This window comes from Phyllobates terribilis, unplaced genomic scaffold, assembly GCF_046119375.1.
Source record: "Phyllobates terribilis strain yellow unplaced genomic scaffold, ASM4611937v1 Scaffold_8631__1_contigs__length_27967, whole genome shotgun sequence".
Classification (NCBI taxonomy): Eukaryota; Metazoa; Chordata; class Amphibia; order Anura; family Dendrobatidae; genus Phyllobates; species Phyllobates terribilis.
The window spans coordinates 1-25,652 of record NW_027371371.1 but is presented as its reverse complement, the minus strand read 5'-3'; the positions used below and the strand labels follow the sequence as shown (position 1 = coordinate 25,652).

The following is a 25,652-nucleotide window of genomic DNA, read 5'->3' as shown; positions in this document are numbered from 1 at the left end:
TGCTCTACCTGCATTATATAATATACAGCCTAATCCTAGTCCTGCTCTACCTGCATGATATAATATACAGCCTAATCCTAGTCCTGCTCTACCTGCATGATATAATATACAGCCTAATCCTAGTCCTGCTCCACCTGCATTATATAATATACAGCCTAATCCTAGCCCTGCTCTACCTGCATGATATAATATACAGCCTAATCCTAGTCCTGCTCTACCTGCATGATATAATATACAGCCTAATCCTAGTCCTGCTCTACCTGCATGATATATATACAGCCTAATCCTAGTCCTGCTCTACCTGCATGATATAATATACAGCCTAATCCTAGTCCTGCTCCACCTGCATTATATAATATACAGCCTAATCCTAGCCCTGCTCTACCTGCATGATATAATATACAGCCTAATCCTAGTCCTGCTCTACCTGCATGATATAATATACAGCCTAATCCTAGTCCTGCTCTACCTGCATGATATAATATACAGCCTAATCCTAGTCCTGCTCTACCTGCATTATATAATATACAGCCTAATCCTAGTCCTGCTCCACCTGCATTATATAATATACAGCCTAATCCTAGTCCCTGCTCCACCTGCATGATATAATATACAGCCTAATCCTAGTCCTGCTCTACTGCATGATATAATATACAGCCTAATCCTAGTCCTGCTCTACCTGCATTATATAATATACAGCTTAATCCTAGTCCTGCTCCACCTGCATTATATAATATACAGCCTAATCCTAGTCCTGCTGTACCTGCATGATATAATATACAGCCTAATCCTAGTCCTGCTCCACCTGCATTATATAATATACAGCCTAATCCTAGTCCTGCTCTACCTGCATGATATAATATACAGCCTAATCCTAGTCCTGCTCTACCTGCATGATATAATATACAGCCTAATCCTAGTCCTGCTCTACCTGCATGATATAATATACAGCCTAATCCCTAGCCCTGCTCTACCTGCATTATATAATATACAGCCTAATCCTAGTCCTGCTCTACCTGCATGATATAATATACAGCCTAATCCTAGTCCTGCTCTACCTGCTTGATATAATATACAGCCTAATCCTAGTCCTGCTCTACCTGCATGATATAATATACAGCCTAATCCTAGTCCTGCTCTACCTGCATGATATAATATACAGCCTAATCCTAGTCCTGCTCTACCTGCATGATATAATATACAGCCTAATCCTAGTCCTGCTCTACCTGCATGATATAATATACAGCCTAATCCTAGTCCTGCTCTACCTGCATGATATAATATACAGCCTAATCCTAGTCCTGCTCTACCTGCATGATATAATACAGCCTAATCCTAGTCCTGCTCTACCTGGCATGATATAATATACAGCCTAATCCTAGTCCTGCTCTACCTGCATTATATAATATACAGCCTAATCCTAGTCCTGCTCTACTGCATGATATAATATACAGCCTAATCCTAGTCCTGCTCTACTGCATGATATAATATACAGCCTAATCCTAGCCCTGCTCTACCTGCATTATATAATATACAGCCTAATCCTAGTCCTGCTCCACCTGCATGATATAATATACAGCCTAATCCAAGTCCTGCTCTACCTGCATGATATAATATACAGCCTAATCCTAGTCCTGCTCTACCTGCATGATATAATATACAGCCTAATCCTAGTCCTGCTCTACCTGCATGATATAATATACAGCCTAATCCTAGTCCTGCTCTACCTGCATGATATAATATACAGCCTAATCCTAGTCCTGCTCTACTGCATGATATAATACAGCCTAATCCTAGTCCTGCTCTACCTGCATGATATAATATACAGCCTAATCCTAGTCCTGCTCTACCTGCATGATATAATATACAGCCTAATCCTACTCCTGCTCTACCTGCATGATATAATATACAGCCTAATCCTAGTCCTGCTCTACCTGCATGATATAATATACAGCCTAATCCTAGTCCTGCTCTACCTGCATGATATAATATACAGCCTAATCCTAGTTCTGCTCTACCTGCATTATATAATATACAGCGTAATCCTAGTCCTGCTCTACCTGCATTATATAATATACAGCGTAATCCTAGTCCTGCTCCACCTGCATTATATAATATACAGGCCTAATCCTTGTTCTGCTCCACCTGCATTATATAATATACAGCCTAATCCTAGTCCTGCTCTACCTGCATTATATAATATACAGCCTAATCCTAGTCCTGCTCTACCTGCATGATATAATATACAGCCTAATCCTAGTCCTGCTCTACCTGCATGATATAATATACAGCCTAATCCTAGTCCTGCTCTACCTGCATGATATAATATACAGCCTAATCCTAGCCCTGCTCTACCTGCATTATATAATATACAGCCTAATCCTAGTCCTGCTCCACCTGCATGATATAATATACAGCCTAATCCTAGTCCTGCTCCACCTGCATGATATAATATACAGCCTAATCCTAGTCCTGCTCCACCTGCATGATATAATATACAGCCTAATCCTAGTCCTGCTCTACCTGCATGATATAATATACAGCCTAATCCTAGTCCTGCTCTACCTGCATGATATAATATACAGCCTAATCCTAGTCCTGCTCTACCTACATGATATAATATACAGCCTAATCCTAGTCCTGCTCTACCTGCATGATATAATATACAGCCTAATCCTAGTCCTGCTCTACCTACATGATATAATATACAGCCTAATCCTAGTCCTGCTCTACCTACATGATATAATATACAGCCTAATCCTAGTCCTGCTCCACCTGCATGATATAATATACAGCCTAATCCTAGTCCTGCTCCACCTGCATGATATAATATACAGCCTAATCCTAGTCCTGCTCCAAGTGCATGATATAATATACAGCCTAATCCTAGTCCTGCTCTACCTGCATGATATAATATACAGCCTAATCCTAGTCCTGCTCCACCTGCATTATATAATATACAGCCTAATCCTAGTCCTGCTCTACCTGCATGATATAATATACAGCCTAATCCTAGTCCTGCTCTACCTGCATGATATAATATACAGCCTAATCCTAGTCCTGCTCCACCTGCATGATATAATATACAGCCTAATCCTAGTCCTGCTCTACCTGCATTATATAATATACAGCCTAATCCTAGTCCTGCTCTACCTGCATTATATAATATACAGCCTAATCCTAGTCCTGCTCCACCTGCATGATATAATATACAGCCTAATCCTAGTCCTGCTCTACCTGCATGATATAATATACAGCCTAATCCTAGTCCTGCTCCACCTGCATGATATAATATACAGCCTAATCCTAGTCCTGCTCTACCTGCATGATATAATATACAGCCTAATCCTAGTCCTGCTCTACCTGCATGATATAATATACAGCCTAATCCTAGTCCTGCTCTACCTGCATGATATAATATACAGCCTAATCCTAGTCCTGCTCTACCTGCATGACATAATATACAGCCTAATCCTAGTTCTGCTCTACCTGCATGATATAATATACAGCCTAATCCTAGTCCTGCTCTACCTGCATGATATAATATACAGCGTAATCCTAGTCCTGCTCCACCTGCATTATATAATATACAGCCTAATCCTAGTCCTGCTCACCTGCATTATATAATATACAGCGTAATCCTAGTCCTGCTCCACCTGCATTATATAATATACAAGCCTAATCCTAGTCCTGCTCCACCTGCATTATATAATATACAGCGTAATCCTAGTCCTGCTCCACCTGCATTATATAATATACAGCCTAATCCTAGTCCTGCTCCACCTGCATTATATAATATACAGCCTAATCCTAGTCCTGCTCCACCTGCATGATATAATATACAGCCTAATCCTAGTCCTGCTCTACCTGCATTATATAATATACAGCCTAATCCTTGTCCTGCTCCACCTGCATGATATAATATACAGCCTAATCCTAGTCCTGCTCTACCTGCATGATATAATATACAGCCTAATCCTAGTCCTGCTCCACCTGCATGATATAATATACAGCCTAATCCTAGTCCTGCTCTACCTGCATTATATAATATACAGCCTAATCCTAGTCCTGCTCCACCTGCATGATATAATATACAGCCTAATCCTAGTCCTGCTCTACCTGCATGATATAATATACAGCCTAATCCTAGTCCTGCTCCACCTGCATGATATAATATACAGCCTAATCCTAGTCCTGCTCTACCTGCATGATATAATATACAGCCTAATCCTAGTCCTGCTCTACCTGCATGATATAATATACAGCCTAATCCTAGTCCTGCTCTACCTGCATGATATAATATACAGCCTAATCCTAGTCCTGCTCTACCTGCATGACATAATATACAGCCTAATCCTAGTTCTGCTCTACCTGCATGATATAATATACAGCCTAATCCTAGTCCTGCTCCACCTGCATTATATAATATACAGCCTAATCCTAGTCCTGCTCCACCTGCATTATATAATATACAGCCTAATCCTTGTCCTGCTCCACCTGCATTATATAATATACAGCCTAATCCTAGTCCTGCTCCACCTGCATTATATAATATACAGCCTAATCCTAGTCCTGCTCCACCTGCATTATATAATATACAGCCTAATCCTTGTCCTGCTCCACCTGCATTATATAATATACAGCCTAATCCTAGTCCTGCTCCACCTGCATTATATAATATACAGCCTAATCCTAGTCCTGCTCCACCTGCATTATATAATATACAGCGTAATCCTAGTCCTGCTCCACCTGCATTATATAATATACAGCCTAATCCTAGTCCTGCTCCACCTGCATTATATAATATACAGCCTAATCCTAGTCCTGCTCCACCTGCATTATATAATATACAGCCTAATCCTAGCCCTGCTCTACCTGCATTATATAATATACAGCGTAATCCTAGTCCTGCTCCACCTGCATTATATAATATACAGCCTAATCCTAGCCCAGCTCTACCTGCATTATATAATATACAGCGTAATCCTAGTCCTGCTCCACCTGCATTATATAATATACAGCCTAATCCTAGTCCTGCTCTACCTGCATGATATAATATACAGCCTAATCCTAGTCCTGCTCTACCTGCATTATATAATATACAGCCTAATCCTAGTCCTGCTCTACTGCATGATATAATATACAGCCTAATCCTAGCCCTGCTCTACCTGCATTATATAATATACAGCCTAATCCTAGTCCTGCTCCACCTGCATGATATAATATACAGCCTAATCCTAGTCCTGCTCTACTGCATGATATAATATACAGCCTAATCCTAGTTCTGCTCTACTGCATGATATAATATACAGCCTAATCCTAGTCCTGCTCTACCTGCATGATATAATATACAGCCTAATCCTACTCCACCTGCATGATATAATATACAGCCTAATCCTAGTCCTTCTCTACCTGCATGATATAATATACAGCCTAATCCTAGTCCTGCTCTACCTGCATTATATAATATACAGCCTAATCCTAGTCCTGCTCCACCTGCATTATATAATATACAGCCTAATCCTAGTCCTGCTCCACCTGCATGATATAATATACAGCCTAATCCTAGTCCTGCTCCACCTGCATGATATAATATACAGCCTAATCCTAGTCCTTCTCTACCTGCATGATATAATATACAGCCTAATCCTAGTCCTGCTCTACCTGCATTATATAATATACAGCCTAATCCTAGTCCTGCTCCACCTGCATTATATAATATACAGCCTAATCCTAGTCCTGCTCTATCTGCATGATATAATATACAGCCTAATCCTAGTCCTGCTCTACCTGCATGATATAATATACAGCCTAATCCTAGTCCTGCTCCACCTGCATTATATAATATACAGCCTAATCCTAGTCCTGCTCCACCTGCATGATATAATATACAGCCTAATCCTAGTCCTGCTCTACCTGCATGATATAATATACAGCCTAATCCTAGTCCTGCTCCACCTGCATGATATAATATACAGCCTAATCCTAGTCCTGCTCCACCTGCATTATATAATATACAGCCTAATCCTAGTCCTGCTCCACCTGCATGATATAATATACAGCCTAATCCTAGTCCTGCTCTACCTGCATGATATAATATACAGCCTAATCCTAGTCCTGCTCTACTGCATGATATAATATACAGCCTAATCCTAGTCCTGCTCTACCTGCATGATATAATATACAGCCTAATCCTAGTCCTGCTCTACCTGCATGATATAATATACAGCCTAATCCTAGTCCTGCTCCACCTGCATGATATAATATACAGCCTAATCCTAGTCCTGCTCCACCTGCATGATATAATATACAGCCTAATCCTAGTCCTGCTCTACCTGCATGATATAATATACAGCCTAATCCTAGTCCTGCTCTACCTGCATGATATAATATACAGCCTAATCCTAGTTCCTGCTCTACCTGCATGATATAATATACAGCCTAATCCTAGTCCTGCTCTACCTGCATTATATAATATACAGCCTAATCCTAGTCCTGCTCTACCTGCATTATATAATATACAGCCTAATCCTAGTCCTGCTCTACCTGCATGATATAATATACAGCCTAATCCTTGTCCTGCTCCACCTGCATGATATAATATACAGCCTAATCCTAGTCCTGCTCCACCTGCATTATATAATATACAGCCTAATCCTAGTCCTGCTCTACCTGCATGATATAATATACAGCCTAATCCTTGTCCTGCTCCACCTGCATGATATAATATACAGCCTAATCCTAGTCCTGCTCCACCTGCATTATATAATATACAGCCTAATCCTAGTCCTGCTCTACCTGCATGATATAATATACAGCCTAATCCTAGTCCTGCTCCACCTGCATGATATAATATACAGCCTAATCCTAGTCCTGCTCTACCTGCATGATATAATATACAGCCTAATCCTAGTCCTGCTCTACCTGCATTATATAATATACAGCCTAATCCTAGTCCTGCTCCACCTGCATGATATAATATACAGCCTAATCCTAGTCCTGCTCCTACCTGCATGATATAATATACAGCCTAATCCTAGTCCTGCTCTACCTGCATGATATAATATACAGCCTAATCCTAGTCCTGCTCTACCTGCATGATATAATATACAGCCTAATCCTAGTCCTGCTCTACCTGCATGATATAATATACAGCCTAATCCTAGTCCTGCTCTACCTGCATGATATAATATACAGCCTAATCCTAGTCCTGCTCTACCTGCATGATATAATATACAGCCTAATCCTAGTCCTGCTCCACCTGCATGATATAATATACAGCCTAATCCTAGTCCTGCTCTACCTGCATGATATAATATACAGCCTAATCCTAGTCCTGCTCTACCTGCATGATATAATATACAGCCTAATCTTAGTCCTGCTCTACCTGCATGATATAATATACAGCCTAATCCTAGTCCTGCTCCACCTGCATTATATAATATACAGCCTAATCCTAGTCCTGCTCTACCTGCATGATATAATATACAGCCTAATCCTAGTCCTGCTCCACCTGCATGATATAATATACAGCCTAATCCTAGTCCTGCTCTACCTGCATGATATAATATACAGCCTAATCCCTAGTCCTGCTCTACCTGCATGATATAATATACAGCCTAATCCTAGTCCTGCTCCACCTGCATGATATAATATACAGCCTAATCCTAGTCCTGCTCTACCTGCATGATATAATATACAGCCTAATCCTAGTCCTGCTCTACCTGCATGATATAATATACAGCCTAATCCTAGTCCTGCTCCAACCTGCATGATATAATATACAGCCTAATCCTAGTCCTGCTCTACCTGCATTATATAATATACAGCCTAATCCTAGTCCTGCTCTACCTGCATTATATAATATACAGCCTAATCCTAGTCCTGCTCTACCTGCATGATATAATATACAGCCTAATCCTAGTCCTGCTCTACCTGCATTATATAATATACAGCCTATTCTAGTCCTGCTCTACCTGCATGATATAATATACAGCCTAATCCTAGTCCTGCTCTACCTGCATTATATAATATACAGCCTAATCCTAGTCCTGCTCCACCTGCATGATATAATATACAGCCTAATCCTAGTCCTGCTCCACCTGCATGATATAATATACAGCCTAATCCTAGTCCTGCTCCACCTGCATGATATAATATACAGCCTAATCCTAGTCCTGCTCTACCTGCATGATATAATATACAGCCTAATCCTAGTCCTGCTCCACCTGCATTATATAATATACAGCCTAATCCTAGTTCTGCTCTACCTGCATGATATAATATACAGCCTAATCCTAGTCCTGCTCCACCTGCATGATATAATATACAGCCTAATCCTAGTCCTGCTCCACCTGCATGATATAATATACAGCCTAATCCTAGTCCTGCTCTACCTGCATGATATAATATACAGCCTAATCCTAGTCCTGCTCTACCTGCATGATATAATATACAGCCTAATCCTAGTCCTGCTCTACCTGCATGATATAATATACAGCCTAATCCTAGTCCTGCTCCACCTGCATGATATAATATACAGCCTAATCCTAGTCCTGCTCCACCTGCATGATATAATATACAGCCTAATCCTAGTCCTGCTCCACCTGCATTATATAATATACAGCCTAATCCTAGCCCTGCTCCACCTGCATGATATAATATACAGCCTAATCCTAGTCCTGCTCTACCTGCATTATATAATATACAGCCTAATCCTAGTCCTGCTCCACCTGCATGATATAATATACAGCCTAATCCTAGTCCTGCTCTACCTGCATGATATAATATACAGCCTAATCCTAGTCCTGCTCCACCTGCATTATATAATATACAGCCTAATCCTAGTCCTGCTCCACCTGCATGATATAATATACAGCCTAATCCTAGTCCTGCTCTACCTGCATGATATAATATACAGCCTAATCCTAGTCCTGCTCCACCTGCATGATATAATATACAGCCTAATCCTAGTCCTGCTCCACCTGCATTATATAATATACAGCCTAATCCTAGTCCTGCTCCACCTGCATGATATAATATACAGCCTAATCCTAGTCCTGCTCTACCTGCATGATATAATATACAGCCTAATCCTAGTCCTGCTCTACTGCATGATATAATATACAGCCTAATCCTAGTCCTGCTCTACCTGCATGATATAATATACAGCCTAATCCTAGTCCTGCTCTACCTGCATTATATAATATACAGCCTAATCCTAGTCCTGCTCCACCTGCATGATATAATATACAGCCTAATCCTAGTCCTGCTCCACCTGCATGATATAATATACAGCCTAATCCTAGTCCTGCTCTACCTGCATGATATAATATACAGCCTAATCCTAGTTCTGCTCTACCTGTATGATATAATATACAGCCTAATCCTAGTTCTGCTCTACCTGCATGATATAATATACAGCCTAATCTAGTCCTGCTCCACCTGCATTATATAATATACAGCCTAATCCTAGTCCTGCTCTACCTGCATTATATAATATACAGCCTAATCCTAGTCCTGCTCTACCTGCATGATATAATATACAGCCTACTCCTTGTCCTGCTCCACCTGCATGATATAATATACAGCCTAATCCTAGTCCTGCTCCACCTGCATTATATAATATACAGCCTAATCCTAGTCCTGCTCTACCTGCATGATATATATACAGCCTAATCCTTGTCCTGCTCCACCTGCATGATATAATATACAGCCTAGTCCTAGTCCTGCTCCACCTGCATTATATAATATACAGCCTAATCCTAGTCCTGCTCTACCTGCATGATATAATATACAGCCTAATCCTAGTCCTGCTCTACCTGCATGATATAATATACAGCCTAATCCTAGTCCTGCTCTACCTGCATGATATAATATACAGCCTAATCCTAGTCCTGCTCTACCTGCATGATATAATATACAGCCTAATCCTAGTCCTGCTCCACCTGCATGATATAATATACAGCCTAATCCTAGTCCTGCTCTACCTGCATGATATAATATACAGCCTAATCCTAGTCCTGCTCTACCTGCATGATATAATATACAGCCTAATCCTAGTCCTGCTCTACCTGCATGATATAATATACAGCCTAATCCTAGTCCTGCTCTACCTGCATGATATAATATACAGCCTAATCCTAGTCCTGCTCTACCTGCATGATATAATATACAGCCTAATCCTAGTCCTGCTCCACCTGCATGATATAATATACAGCCTAATCCTAGTCCTGCTCTACCTGCATTATATAATATACAGCCTAATCCTAGTCCTGCTCTACCTGCATGATATAATATACAGCCTAATCTTAGTCCTGCTCTACCTGCATGATATAATATACAGCCTAATCCTAGTCCTGCTCCACCTGCATTATATAATATACAGCCTAATCCTAGTCCTGCTCCACCTGCATGATATAATATACAGCCTAATCCTAGTCCTGCTCCACCTGCATGATATAATATACAGCCTAATCCTAGTCCTGCTCTACCTGCATGATATAATATACAGCCTAATCCTAGTCCTGCTCTACCTGCATGATATAATATACAGCCTAATCCTAGTCCTGCTCCACCTGCATTATATAATATACAGCCTAATCCTAGTCCTGCTCCACCTGCATGATATAATATACAGCCTAATCCTAGTCCTGCTCTACCTGCATGATATAATATACAGCCTAATCCTAGTCCTGCTCCACCTGCATGATATAATATACAGCCTAATCCTAGTCCTGCTCTACCTGCATTATATAATATACAGCCTAATCCTAGTCCTGCTCTACCTGCATTATATAATATACAGCCTAATCCTAGTCCTGCTCTACCTGCATGATATAATATACAGCCTAATCCTAGTCCTGCTCTACCTGCATTATATAATATACAGCCTAATTCTAGTCCTGCTCTACCTGCATGATATAATATACAGCCTAATCCTAGTCCTGCTCTACCTGCATTATATAATATACAGCCTAATCCTAGTCCTGCTCCACCTGCATGATATAATATACAGCCTAATCCTAGTCCTGCTCCACCTGCATGATATAATATACAGCCTAATCCTAGTCCTGCTCCACCTGCATGATATAATATACAGCCTAATCCTAGTCCTGCTCTACCTGCATGATATAATATACAGCCTAATCCTAGTCCTGCTCCACCTGCATTATATAATATACAGCCTAATCCTAGTTCTGCTCTACCTGCATGATATAATATACAGCCTAATCCTAGTCCTGCTCCACCTGCATGATATAATATACAGCCTAATCCTAGTCCTGCTCCACCTGCATGATATAATATACAGCCTAATCCTAGTCCTGCTCTACCTGCATGATATAATATACAGCCTAATCCTAGTCCTGCTCTACCTGCATGATATAATATACAGCCTAATCCTAGTCCTGCTCTACCTGCATGATATAATATACAGCCTAATCCTAGTCCTGCTCCACCTGCATGATATAATATACAGCCTAATCCTAGTCCTGCTCCACCTGCATGATATAATATACAGCCTAATCCTAGTCCTGCTCCACCTGCATTATATAATATACAGCCTAATCCTAGCCCTGCTCCACCTGCATGATATAATATACAGCCTAATCCTAGTCCTGCTCTACCTGCATTATATAATATACAGCCTAATCCTAGTCCTGCTCCACCTGCATGATATAATATACAGCCTAATCCTAGTCCTGCTCCACCTGCATGATATAATATACAGCCTAATCCTAGTCCTGCTCTACCTGCATGATATAATATACAGCCTAATCCTAGTCCTGCTCTACCTGCATGATATCATATACAGCCTAATCCTAGTCCTGCTCTACCTGCATGATATAATATACAGCCTAATCCTAGTCCTGCTCTACCTGCATTATATAATATACAGCCTAATCCTAGTCCTGCTCCACCTGCATTATATAATATACAGCCTAATCCTAGTCCTGCTCTACGTGCATGATATAATATACAGCCTAATCCTAGTCCTGCTCTACCTGCATGATATAATATACAGCCTAATCCTAGTCCTGCTCTACCTGCATGATATCATATACAGCCTAATCCTAGTCCTGCTCTACCTGCATGATATAATATACAGCCTAATCCTAGTCCTGCTGTACCTGCATTATATAATATACAGCCTAATCCTAGTCCTGCTCCACCTGCATTATATAATATACAGCCTAATCCTAGCTCTGCTCTACCTGCATGATATAATATACAGCCTAATCCTAGTCCTGCTCCACCTGCATGATATAATATACAGCCTAATCCTAGTCCTGCTCCACCTGCATGATATAATATACAGCCTAATCCTAGTCCTGCTCTACCTGCATGATATAATATACAGCCTAATCCTAGTCCTGCTCTACCTGCATGATATAATATACAGCCTAATCCTAGTCCTGCTCCACCTGCATGATATAATATACAGCCTAATCCTAGTCCTGCTCCACCTGCATGATATAATATACAGCCTAATCCTAGTCCTGCTCCACCTGCATTATATAATATACAGCCTAATCCTAGCCCTGCTCCACCTGCATGATATAATATACAGCCTAATCCTAGTCCTGCTCTACCTGCATTATATAATATACAGCCTAATCCTAGTCCTGCTCCACCTGCATGATATAATATACAGCCTAATCCTAGTCCTGCTCTACCTGCATGATATAATATACAGCCTAATCCTAGTCCTGCTCCACCTGCATGATATAATATACAGCCTAATCCTAGTCCTGCTCTACCTGCATGATATAATATACAGCCTAATCCTAGTCCTGCTCCACCTGCATGATATAATATACAGCCTAATCCTAGTCCTGCTCTACCTGCATGATATAATATACAGCCTAATCCTAGTCCTGCTCCACCTGCATGATATAATATACAGCCTAATCCTAGTCCTGCTCTACTGCATGATATAATATACAGCCTAATCCTAGTCCTGCTCTACCTGCATGATATAATATACAGCCTAATCCTAGTCCTGCTCCACCTGCATGATATCATATACAGCCTAATCCTAGTCCTGCTCCACCTGCATGATATAATATACAGCCTAATCCTAGTCCTGCTCCACCTGCATTATATAATATACAGCCTAATCCTAGTCCTGCTCCACCTGCATTATATAATATACAGCCTAATCCTAGTCCTGCTCCACCTGCATTATATAATATACAGCCTAATCCTAGTCCTGCTCTACCTGCATGATATAATATACAGCCTAATCCTAGTCCTGCTGTACCTGCATTATATAATATACAGCCTAATCCTAGTCCTGCTGTACCTGCATTATATAATATACAGCCTAATCCTAGTCCTGCTCCACCTGCATGATATAATATACAGCCTAATCCTAGTCCTGCTGTACCTGCATTATATAATATACAGCCTAATCCTAGTCCTGCTCTACCTGCATGATATAATATACAGCCTAATCCTAGTCCTGCTGTACCTGCATTATATAATATACAGCCTAATCCTAGTCCTGCTCCACCTGCATGATATAATATACAGCCTAATCCTAGTCCTGCTCTACCTGCATGATATAATATACAGCCTAATCCTAGTCCTGCTCTACCTGCATGATATAATATACAGCCTAATCCTAGTCCTGCTCTACCTGCATGATATAATATACAGCCTAATCCTAGTCCTGCTCTACCTGCATGATATAATATACAGCCTAATCCTAGTCCTGCTCTACCTGCATGATATAATATACAGCCTAATCCTAGTCCTGCTCTACCTGCATGATATAATATACAGCCTAATCCTAGTCCTGCTCTACCTGCATGATATCATATACAGCCTAATCCTAGTCCTGCTCTACCTGCATGATATAATATACAGCCTAATCCTAGTCCTGCTCTACCTGCATGATATAATATACAGCCTAATCCTAGTCCTGCTCCACCTGCATTATATAATATACAGCCTAATCCTAGTCCTGCTGTACCTGCATTATATAATATACAGCCTAATCCTAGTCCTGCTCCACCTGCATTATATAATATACAGCCTAATCCTAGTCCTGCTCTACGTGCATGATATAATATACAGCCTAATCCTAGTCCTGCTCTACCTGCATGATATAATATACAGCCTAATCCTAGTCCTGCTCTACCTGCATGATATCATATACAGCCTAATCCTAGTCCTGCTCTACCTGCATGATATAATATACAGCCTAATCCTAGTCCTGCTGTACCTGCATTATATAATATACAGCCTAATCCTAGTCCTGCTCCACCTGCATTATATAATATACAGCCTAATCCTAGTCCTGCTCTACGTGCATGATATAATATACAGCCTAATCCTAGTCCTGCTCTACCTGCATGATATAATATACAGCCTAATCCTAGTCCTGCTCCACCTGCATTATATAATATACAGCCTAATCCTAGTCCTGCTCTACCTGCATTATATAATATACAGCCTAATCCTAGTCCTGCTCCACCTGCATGATATAATATACAGCCTAACCCTAGTCCTGCTCTACCTGCATGATATAATATACAGCCTAATCCTAGTCCTGCTCTACCTGCATTATATAATATACAGCCTAATCCTAGTCCTGCTCTACCTGCATTATATAATATACAGCCTAATCCTAGTACTGATCTACCTGCATGATATAATATACAGCCTAATCCTAGTCCTGCTCTACCTGCATGATATAATATACAGCCTAATCCTAGCCCTGCTCTACCTGCATGATATAATATACAGCCTAACCCTAGTCCTGCTCTACCTGCATGATATAATATACAGCCTAATCCTAGTCCTGATCTACCTGCATAATATACAGCCTAATCCTAGTCCTGATCTACCTGCATGATATAATATACAGCCTAATCCTAGTCCTGCTCTACCTGCATGATATAATATACAGCCTAATCCTAGTCCTGCTCTACCTGCATGATATAATATACAGCCTAATCCTAGTCCTGCTCTACCTGCATGATATAATATACAGCCTAATCCTAGTCCTGCTCTACCTGCATGATATAATATACAGCCTAATCCTAGTACTGATCTACCTGCATGATATAATATACAGCCTAATCCTAGTTCTGCTCTACCTGCATTATATAATATACAGCCTAATCCTAGTCCTGCTCTACCTGCATGATATAATATACAGCCTAATCCTAGTCCTGCTCTACCTGCATGATATAATATACAGCCTAATCCTAGTCCTGCTCCACCTGCATTATATAATATACAGCCTAATCCTAGTCCTGCTCCGATACCGCCATCTCCAGGCGCCGTCCCCCCCCCCGCAGACATCAGGTCGGGGTCCGAGCCTCCGCTGAACATTCACGCGTCGCCCCAATAATAATGGAGTCGTTTTAGGTTTTGAGCTTTAGTTTTATTATAAAAATTAACTCTTTGTTACAGCTCGGTGTACAGTAATAGCGGCTCTGTATACAGCTCGCCGGTGGTGTATTATACACTGCGTACAAAGTCAGCCTCATAGATACAAAAGAAAAACCGTCGTATGAGCGCGCGGCGCTGACCAAATGTTGGCCAATATCATAAATCCTCCATACGTCCTCGTGCAGACCTGTCGTACCAGCGGCAGCAAAAATACAAGTCAGTGGTAACGCTGAACGGTAACATTAGGGGCAGAGATACGGAGACACGGCGAGACCCCCGTCCTTATACCAGTCATACCCCTCCTCTGTGCCGGCTGAGACCCCCATCCCTATACCAGAGTCTTGCCCCTGCTCTGCGCCGGCTGAGACCCCCGTCCTTATACCAGTCATACCCCTCCTCTGTGCCGGCTGAGACCCCCGTCCTATACCCGAGTCATGCCCCTCCTCTGTGCCGGCTGAGACCCCCGTCCCTATACCAGAGTCATGCCCCTCTTCTGTGCCAGCTGAGACCCCCGTCCCTATACCAGAGTCATACCCCTCCTCTGTGCCAGCTGAAACCCCCGTCCTTATACCAGTCATACCCCTCCTCTGTACTGGCTGAGACCCCCGTCCCTATACCAGAGTCATGCCCCTCTTCTGTGCCAGCTGAGACCCCCGTCCCTATACCAGAGTCATACCCCTCCTCTGTGCCAGCTGAAACCCCTGTCCTTATACCAGTCATACCCCTCCTCTGTACTGGCTGAGACCCCCGTCCCTATACCAGAGTCATACCCCTCTTCTGTGCCGGCTGAGACCCCCGTCCCTATACCAGAGTCATACCCCTCTTCTGTGCCGGCTGAGACCCCCGTCCCTATACCAGAGTCATACCCCTCTTCTGTGCCGGCTGAGACCCCCGTCCCTATACCAGAGTCATACCCCTCTTCTGTGCCGGCTGAGACCCCCGTCCTTATACCAGAGTCATGCCCCTCTTCTGTGCCAGCTGAGACCCCCGTCCCTATACCAGAGTCATACCCCTCCTCTGTGCCAGCTGAAACCCCCGTCCCTATACCAGAGTCATACCCCTCCTCTGTGCCAGCTGAAACCCCCGTCCCTATACCAGAGTCATACCCCTCTTCTGTGCCGGCTGAGACCCCCGTCCCTATACCAGAGTCATACCCCTCTTCTGTGCCGGCTGAGACCCCCGTCCCTATACCAGAGTCATACCCCTCTTCTGTGCCGGCTGAGACCCCCGTCCCTATACCAGAGTCATACCCCTCTTCTGTGCCGGCTGAGACCCCCGTCCCTATACCAGAGTCATACCCCTCTTCTGTGCCGGCTGAGACCCCCGTCCCTATACCAGAGTCATACCCCTCTTCTGTGCCGGCTGAGACCCCCGTCCCTATACCAGAGTCATACCCCTCTTCTGTGCCGGCTGAGACCCCCGTCCCTATACCAGAGTCATACCCCTCTTCTGTGCCGGCTGAGACCCCCCGTCCCTATACCAGAGTCATACCCCTCTTCTGTGCCGGCTGAGACCCCCGTCCCTATACCAGAGTCATACCCCTCTTCTGTGCCGGCTGAGACCCCCGTCCCTATACCAGAGTCATACCCCTCTTCTGTGCCGGCTGAGACCCCCGTCCCTATACCAGAGTCATACCCCTCTTCTGTGCCGGCTGAGACCCCCGTCCCTATACCAGAGTCATACCCCTCTTCTGTGCCAGCTGAAACCCCCGTCCCTATACCAGAGTCATACCCCTCTTCTGTGCCGGCTGAGACCCCCGTCCCTATACCAGAGTCATACCCCTCTTCTGTGCCGGCTGAGACCCCCGTCCCTATACCAGAGTCATACCCCTCTTCTGTGCCAGCTGAAACCCCCGTCCCTATACCAGAGTCATGCCCTTCTTCTGTGCCGGCTGATTAACTGTGTCTGGGGGCTTTGGTCACTGCAAACTAGATTGGTCCTAAACATGCCGACACAATGAGCAGGCGGCCATTACATACGGGACCCCTGCACCGCTAACGGGGGGCATTATCATCCCAGAAAACCAACATTTAACAGGATAAGCAACAATGTAAAAAAGTCTCTTTAACATGTGACTCAGTAAACAGCACCACACCTGTCTGTGGATGGTACTGCAGCACCTCACTTCATCACAGCAGATACCACCAGGGGGCAGAAGTGGCACGGTCATTAAAAAAATAAAAATGGGGTCCTCTCTCTATCAGTGATTAGACGCCGTTCACTTCCCAGCCAGTCCCGCTGATCCCTTTAAATCACTTGTCATGTGACCGTCCTTTCCGCCATTTTCTGCTGCAGCGACATCTGCCGAGAACAAACGCCTGAAATCCGCCATAGTGGTGAGCGTGCGTACTGCACGGACATACACAGGTATACGGCGAGTACAAAATGTTACATGTTTATAAATACAGTCCATTATCTACATCATATGCGCTAGAAAAAAACACTTAACATTTGCAGCTTTCGTAAAATAGAAACGTCTGGAACTCTACAGCTCCCGGAGGACGCTGCCGCCTCCGCCGCCGTAACAGACGATTGGGCGACGAGACAACCTTTGGTTTAAAAATTAAAAAAAAAAAAAAATTAAAAAAATTTTTTGCAACTTTAAGTCCACCCCCCGCATAATGGTTTAGTGGTTTTACCCGGCGCTCATCTCTAGGATCAGATTAGTGGTGAATGAGCAGGAGAGGAAGGAACCATCACAGAGCAGGGGGGGGGAAAGGACAACTATAATAACGGGGTGCATCGCTGCTACAGTTTTTATAACTACAACTCCTGGAGACTGGAGTGATTGATTCTAAAGTTAGGTAAACCGTGTAGCCTAAAATTGCAGTATCAGTGGAGTTCCCCTTTAATTCTTAAAGGTATATTACATTAAAAAAAAAAATTCTGACAAACCGTAAATAAAATATAAAAATCACTCTCGTAGGGGTTAATCCTTAGAGTGACCCCCAGGTCCAGTCGGGCATTGGATTATTTTTTTTTTTGGCGTTAATCTCTGGCGTGGCGCCTCCTCGGCAGCTGATTAAGGCATTGTGTGTGTGTGTGTGTGTTCTGTCTGCAAAAATAGATAATTCTATATATTTATATATTTGTACAATATACGCGGAGGAGGGGAATCATTTATACAAAAGCTTAGACGTCTGATGAATGGGTGGTGGGTGGGGAGGGGCCGCGACGCGCGTGCACGCCGTTAATGGCGCGACGGGGAGGAGCGAGCTAAGAAAATATATAAATATCCATCTCTATGTACACAGGTCTGTCCGCGGAGCGACCCTCCCCTCCCCCGCCGAAAAAAAAAATCTGTACATGAAATTAAAAACCATTGTGGAGTCTATACAGGGCGGGGGGCTCAGGAGGAGTCCGTACAGGGCGAGGGGGGCGGCGGGTACAGATGATGGGAGTAGCTGCGCTCCGTGTACGGAGACGGAGGACAACTTTCCTCAGCGGACAGGTACTGACTCCGTGGTGTCGGGGGAGGGGGCACCGGCTCGGAGTCGTAGTTCAGGTCGCTGGTGTAATCCTTGGTGGCGCTGGACGTCAGCCGGTGACTGGGGGTGTAGTCGCTGTCGCACACGTCCGTGCTGCACGGCGTGGTGGGGGGCGCAAAGTGGCGGTAGCTGTACGGTCTGTAACTGCGGAAGAAAAAAAAAAAAAAAAAAAAAAAAGACTGTCAGAACAGAACAGCGCCCCCCCCGACAATAGGCTGTGTGTGGCATTGCAGCTCATTTACATCAATGGGGCTGAGATGCAATACCAGAAACGACCCATGGTCCAGGAGGTGGCGCCGTGGCTGAACAGCAGCAGCCATGATTTTGGACTGCTGGCAGTCCCTTTAAATACTTCTCGCAGCTGAGAATTTGTGACAATGTATCGATCACAAATCGGTGACTGATACATCTGTAACAAATCTGCAGCTAGGAGAAAGGCTTTTCTAAAAAGTCAACAGCAAACGAGTCTGACGTGCGTCGGGGCGCCGGCCGCTTACCTGTAGGAGCGGTGCGTGGACGGGCTGTTGGAGGAATAGCCGAACTCCAGGGTGTAGTGGGATCGCTCCGTGGCCGGGGAGGGCGGAGGGTTCAAGATCTGAGATCGGGAGGGGAAAAAGTCAGAGCAAAACCTCAGCCAAGATACCGTACACATCTCTGCTCCTCACAGCTGAGGGTCTGCTACAATAACAGGCTCGGCATCTCTGCTCCTCACAGCTGAGGGTCTGCTACAATAACAGGCTCGACATCTCTGCTCCTCACAGCTGAGGGTCTGCTACAATAACAGGCTCGGCATCTCTGCTCCTCACAGCTGAGGGTCTGCTACAATAACAGGCTCGGCATCTCTGCTCCTCACAGCTGAGGGTCTGCTACAATAACAGGCTCGGCATCTCTGCTCCTCACAGCTGAGGGTCTGCTACAATAACAGGCTCGACATCTCTGCTCCTCACAGCTGAGGGTCTGCTACAATAACAGGCTCGGCATCTCTGCTCCTCACAGCTGAGGGTCTGCTACAATAACAGGCTCGGCATCTCTGCTCCTCACAGCTGAGGGTCTGCTACAATAACAGGCTCGGCATCTCTGCTCCTCACAGCTGAGGGTCTGCTACAATAACAGGCTCGGCATCTCTGCTCCTCACAGCTGAGGGTCTGCTACAATAACAGGCTCGGCATCTCTGCTCCTCACAGCTGAGGGTCTGCTACAATAACAGGCTCGGCATCTCTGCTCCTCACAGCTGAGGGTCTGCTACAATAACAGGCTCGGCATCTCTGCTCCTCACAGCTGAGGGTCTGCTACAATAACGGGCTCGGCATCTCTGCTCCTCACAGCTGAGGGTCTGCTACAATAACAGGCTCGGCATCTCTGCTCCTCACAGCTGAGGGTCTGCTACAATAACAGGCTCGGCATCTCTGCTCCTCACAGCTGAGGGTCTGCTACAATAACAGGCTCGACATCTCTGCTCCTCACAGCTGAGGGTCTGCTACAATAACAGGCTCGGCATCTCTGCTCCTCACAGCTGAGGGTCTGCTACAATAACAGGCTCGACATCTCTGCTCCTCACAGCTGAGGGTCTGCTACAATAACAGGCTCGACATCTCTGCTCCTCACAGCTGAGGGTCTGCTACAATAACGGGCTCGGCATCTCTGCTCCTCACAGCTGAGGGTCTGCTACAATAACGGGCTCGGCATCTCTGCTCCTCACAGCTGAGGGTCTGCTACAATAACGGGCTCGGCATCTCTGCTCCTCACAGCTGAGGGTCTGCTACAATAACGGGCTCGACATCTCTGCTCCTCACAGCTGAGGGTCTGCTACAATAACAGGCTCAGCATCTCTGCTCCTCACAGCTGAGGGTCTGCTACAATAACAGGCTCGACATCTCTGCTCCTCACAGCTGAGGGTCTGCTACAATAACAGGCTCAGCATCTCTGCTCCTCACAGCTGAGGGTCTGCTACAATAACAGGCTCGGCATCTCTGCTCCTCACAGCTGAGGGTCTGCTACAATAACAGGCTCGGCATCTCTGCTCCTCACAGCTGAGGGTCTGCTACAATAACAGGCTCGGCATCTCTGCTCCTCACAGCTGAGGGTCTGCTACAATAACAGGCTCGACATCTCTGCTCCTCACAGCTGAGGGTCTGCTACAATAACGGGCTCGGCCTCTCTGCTCCTCACAGCTGAGGGTCTGCTACAATAACAGGCTCGGCATCTCTGCTCCTCACAGCTGAGGGTCTGCTACAATAACAGGCTCGGCATCTCTGCTCCTCACAGCTGAGGGTCTGCTACAATAACAGGCTCGGCATCTCTGCTCCTCACAGCTGAGGGTCTGCTACAATAACAGGCTCGGCATCTCTGCTCCTCACAGCTGAGGGTCTGCTACAATAACAGGCTCAGCATCTCTGCTCCTCACAGCTGAGGGTCTGCTACAATAACAGGCTCGGCATCTCTGCTCCTCACAGCTGAGGGTCTGCTACAATAACAGGCTCGGCATCTCTGCTCCTCACAGCTGAGGGTCTGCTACAATAACAGGCTCGGCATCTCTGCTCCTCACAGCTGAGGGTCTGCTACAATAACAGGCTCGACATCTCTGCTCCTCACAGCTGAGGGTCTGCTACAATAACAGGCTCGGCATCTCTGCTCCTCACAGCTGAGGGTCTGCTACAATAACGGGCTCGGCATCTCTGCTCCTCACAGCTGAGGGTCTGCTACAATAACAGGCTCGGCATCTCTGCTCCTCACAGCTGAGGGTCTGCTACAATAACAGGCTCGGCATCTCTGCTCCTCACAGCTGAGGGTCTGCTACAATAACAGGCTCGGCATCTCTGCTCCTCACAGCTGAGGGTCTGCTACAATAACAGGCTCGGCATCTCTGCTCCTCACAGCTGAGGGTCTGCTACAATAACAGGCTCGGCATCTCTGCTCCTCACAGCTGAGGGTCTGCTACAATAACGGGCTCGGCATCTCTGCTCCTCACAGCTGAGGGTCTGCTACAATAACGGGCTCGGCATCTCTGCTCCTCACAGCTGAGGGTCTGCTACAATAACGGGCTCGGCATCTCTGCTCCTCACAGCTGAGGGTCTGCTACAATAACAGGCTCGGCATCTCTGCTCCTCACAGCTGAGGGTCTGCTACAATAACAGGCTCGGCATCTCTGCTCCTCACAGCTGAGGGTCTGCTACAATAACAGGCTCGGCATCTCTGCTCCTCACAGCTGAGGGTCTGCTACAATAACAGGCTCGGCATCTCTGCTCCTCACAGCTGAGGGTCTGCTACAATAACAGGCTCGACATCTCTGCTCCTCACAGCTGAGGGTCTGCTACAATAACAGGCTCGACATCTCTGCTCCTCACAGCTGAGGGTCTGCTACAATAACAGGCTCGGCATCTCTGCTCCTCACAGCTGAGGGTCTGCTACAATAACAGGCTCGGCATCTCTGCTCCTCACAGCTGAGGGTCTGCTACAATAACAGGCTCGGCATCTCTGCTCCTCACAGCTGAGGGTCTGCTACAATAACAGGCTCGGCATCTCTGCTCCTCACAGCTGAGGGTCTGCTACAATAACAGGCTCGGCATCTCTGCTCCTCACAGCTGAGGGTCTGCTACAATAACAGGCTCGGTATCTCTGCTCCTCACAGCTGAGGGTCTGCTACAATAACAGGGTCGGCATCTCTGCTCCTCACAGCTGAGGGTCTGCTACAATAACAGGCTCGACATCTCTGCTCCTCACAGCTGAGGATCTGCTACAATAACAGGCTCGACATCTCTGCTCCTCACAGCTGAGGGTCTGCTACAATAACAGGCTCGACATCTCTGCTCCTCACAGCTGAGGGTCTGCTACAATAACGGGCTCGGCATCTCTGCTCCTCACAGCTGAGGGTCTGCTACAATAACGGGCTCGGCATCTCTGCTCCTCACAGCTGAGGGTCTGCTACAATAACAGGCTCGGCATCTCTGCTCCTCACAGCTGAGGGTCTGCTACAATAACAGGCTCGGCATCTCTGCTCCTCACAGCTGAGGGTCTGCTACAATAACGGGCTCGGCATCTCTGCTCCTCACAGCTGAGGGTCTGCTACAATAACGGGCTCGGCATCTCTGCTCCTCACAGCTGAGGGTCTGCTACAATAACAGGCTCAGCATCTCTGCTCCTCACAGCTGAGGGTCTGCTACAATAACAGGCTCGGCATCTCTGCTCCTCACAGCTGAGGGTCTGCTACAATAACAGGCTCGGCATCTCTGCTCCTCACAGCTGAGGGTCTGCTACAATAACAAGCTCGACATCTCTGCTCCTCACAGCTGAGGGTCTGCTACAATAACAGGCTCGGCATCTCTGCTCCTCACAGCTGAGGGTCTGCTACAATAACGGGCTCGGCATCTCTGCTCCTCACAGCTGAGGGTCTGCTACAATAACAGGCTCGGCATCTCTGCTCCTCACAGCTGAGGGTCTGCTACAATAACAGGGTCGGCATCTCTGCTCCTCACAGCTGAGGGTCTGCTACAATAACAGGCTCGGCATCTCTGCTCCTCACAGCTGAGGGTCTGCTACAATAACAGGCTCGACATCTCTGCTCCTCACAGCTGAGGGTCTGCTACAATAACAGGCTCGACATCTCTGCTCCTCACAGCTGAGGGTCTGCTACAACAGGCTCAGCATCTCTGCTCCTCACAGCTGAGGGTCTGCTACAACAGGCTCAGCATCTCTGCTCCTCACAGCTGAGGGTCTGCTACAATAACGGGCTCGGCATCTCTGCTCCTCACAGCTGAGGGTCTGCTACAACAGGCTCGGCATCTCTGCTCCTCACAGCTGAGGGTCTGCTACAATAACAGGCTAGACATCTCTGCTCCTCACAGCTGAGGGTCTACTACAATAACAGGCTCGACATCTCTGCTCCTCACAGCTGAGGGTCTGCTACAATAACAGGCTCGGCATCTCTGCTCCTCACAGCTGAGGGTCTACTACAATAACGGGCTCGGAGGATTCTGACGGCACTATATATTTTTCATTTTGATGCCTTCGCCTGTTTATTACATTTTTTTTCAGTTGTTGCAGCGGCTGAAAAACAGCAATTCCTGCGTTTTGATTACTTTCCTCGTTACGCCGTTTATTGGCCGGGTTAATTAACTTTATATCTTGATAGATTGGGACTTTTACGAACGCAGCGATACCAAATATGTGTATTTTATTTTAATCCTTAATTTATAATTAGGGGATAAGAAGGCTGATCAGAACCTATAATTTTTCACTGTTATTAGTCCCCTTAGGGGACTTGAGCCTGCGATCATCTGATCGCTTGTGTTATACCGCGATGTCCCAGCAGATGTCGCACTCAGTTCCTCCGTCCCAGCTTTCAATCTTAACTTGACCCCCATGGCTTTGATCCTGGGTGTTTGGGGTGCGCACTGGGGGGGCTTATAGAGTCGTCAGGTAACCCCCCCACTCCCTCATGCTTCCGTCCAGGCCGATGATGAAGGGGCCGAACGTTCTGTCCCGGGGGGAGACTCACCGGTGGGAAGTAAGTTCCTTTGGTGCTGGAGGAGCTGCTGGACGAGGCGCCGGTCACGTGGGCACGGTCGTACGGTGGTCCGCTGCTGCCACCCATGATGCTGAGGGAGCTGATCACAGATTTCCCACGGGACATTCCTGCAGAAATAGAGACCGGAAATATTAAGTACACCTGGCGGTGACGTGGTTAAAAGCCCAGACCGGCAGCACGAAACCCAATCCCCCTCCGCACAATGGACGTCCACATGCAACTGGATAGGGGTCGCACTAAAGGCCGGGGGGAGGGGCGCTGCCAGGACGGATATCAGGCGGCGCTCACCTGGCAGGGAGCTGGTCAGCGAGCTCGGGTGCGGCACGTATCCCAGCGGCACAGAGGCCGGGCCGTGCACCACGTAGTCGTTGGCCATGGTCTCGCCGTCACCCTTCATACGTGGGCACAGGACCCTCTGGCAGACAAAGTACACCCCTCCGACCAAGAAGACGGTGAGGACCACGCCGATGATGGAGCCGATGGTGCTGGTTGAGGGTGGAGACGGCTCCTCGGTGGGATCTGACGAGGACAATATATATTAGGTGGAGGGGGTCGAGCGGCAGCAAATGAACGTGGGAGGGGAAGGGAACGTCATGGCCGACTCACAGCAGCCCAGTTCGTCGGAGCTGTCGCTGCAGTCCCGGTTGTGGTCGCACCGCCGGTGCTTCCCGATGCACTGACCGCTGCCGCAGTGGAACTGCTCCGTGGTGCAGATCTCTGAGGAGAGAGGAGACGGAGGTCCGAGAAAAAAAAAAATCAGCTGCTGCAAAAATGACAACCCCCTCAACATGCTCCAATGTGGCCGCCGCTCACCGTTGCAGCTCTTCTCGTCGGACTTGTCCTGGCAGTTGGCCTCGCCGTTGCAGCGGTAGGACGAGTCGATGCACTGCCCGCTGGCGCACTGGTACTGGGTGCTGGAGCACTTGGGGCAGTTGTGCTCGTCGCTGTTGTCCATGCACTCCATGAAGCCGTCGCAGCGCCACTCGGCGGGGATGCAGTCCACCTCCCCGGTGTAACAGGTGAACTGCTGCGGGGAGCAGGTGGGGGGCTCTGCAGGGGGAGGAAGCAGGAGAATGAGAGGTGGGCAGAGAAGACCTGTGTATCCCGGGGGTCTGGGGGTCACCCACCTCCGCAGGACAGCTCATCCAGCAGCAGGACCAGGTGCACGGGGCAGGAGCAGCGCGTGGTGCCGTCGCCCTTCACGATACAGATGTGGCTGCAGCCGCCATTGTCCT

General features: G+C 46.3%; 1 protein-coding gene across 1 annotated transcript; it reads right to left on the bottom strand.

Moving 5' to 3' along the window:
* Window positions 1-15,375: 15,375 nt before the first annotated feature.
* Window positions 15,376-25,646, bottom strand: LOC141252307 (low-density lipoprotein receptor-related protein 6-like). Its single transcript, XM_073670493.1, has 7 exons — window positions 25,545-25,646; window positions 25,231-25,467; window positions 25,024-25,134; window positions 24,706-24,936; window positions 24,388-24,524; window positions 19,391-19,488; window positions 15,376-19,037 (listed from the first exon to the last, which is right to left on the bottom strand). The coding sequence occupies exons 2-7, from the start codon at window positions 25,379-25,381 to the stop codon at window positions 18,755-18,757; spliced, it is 1,011 nt and encodes a 336-aa protein (XP_073526594.1). The 5' UTR covers window positions 25,382-25,467; window positions 25,545-25,646; the 3' UTR covers window positions 15,376-18,754.
* Between the last annotated feature and the right edge of the window lie 6 nt (window positions 25,647-25,652).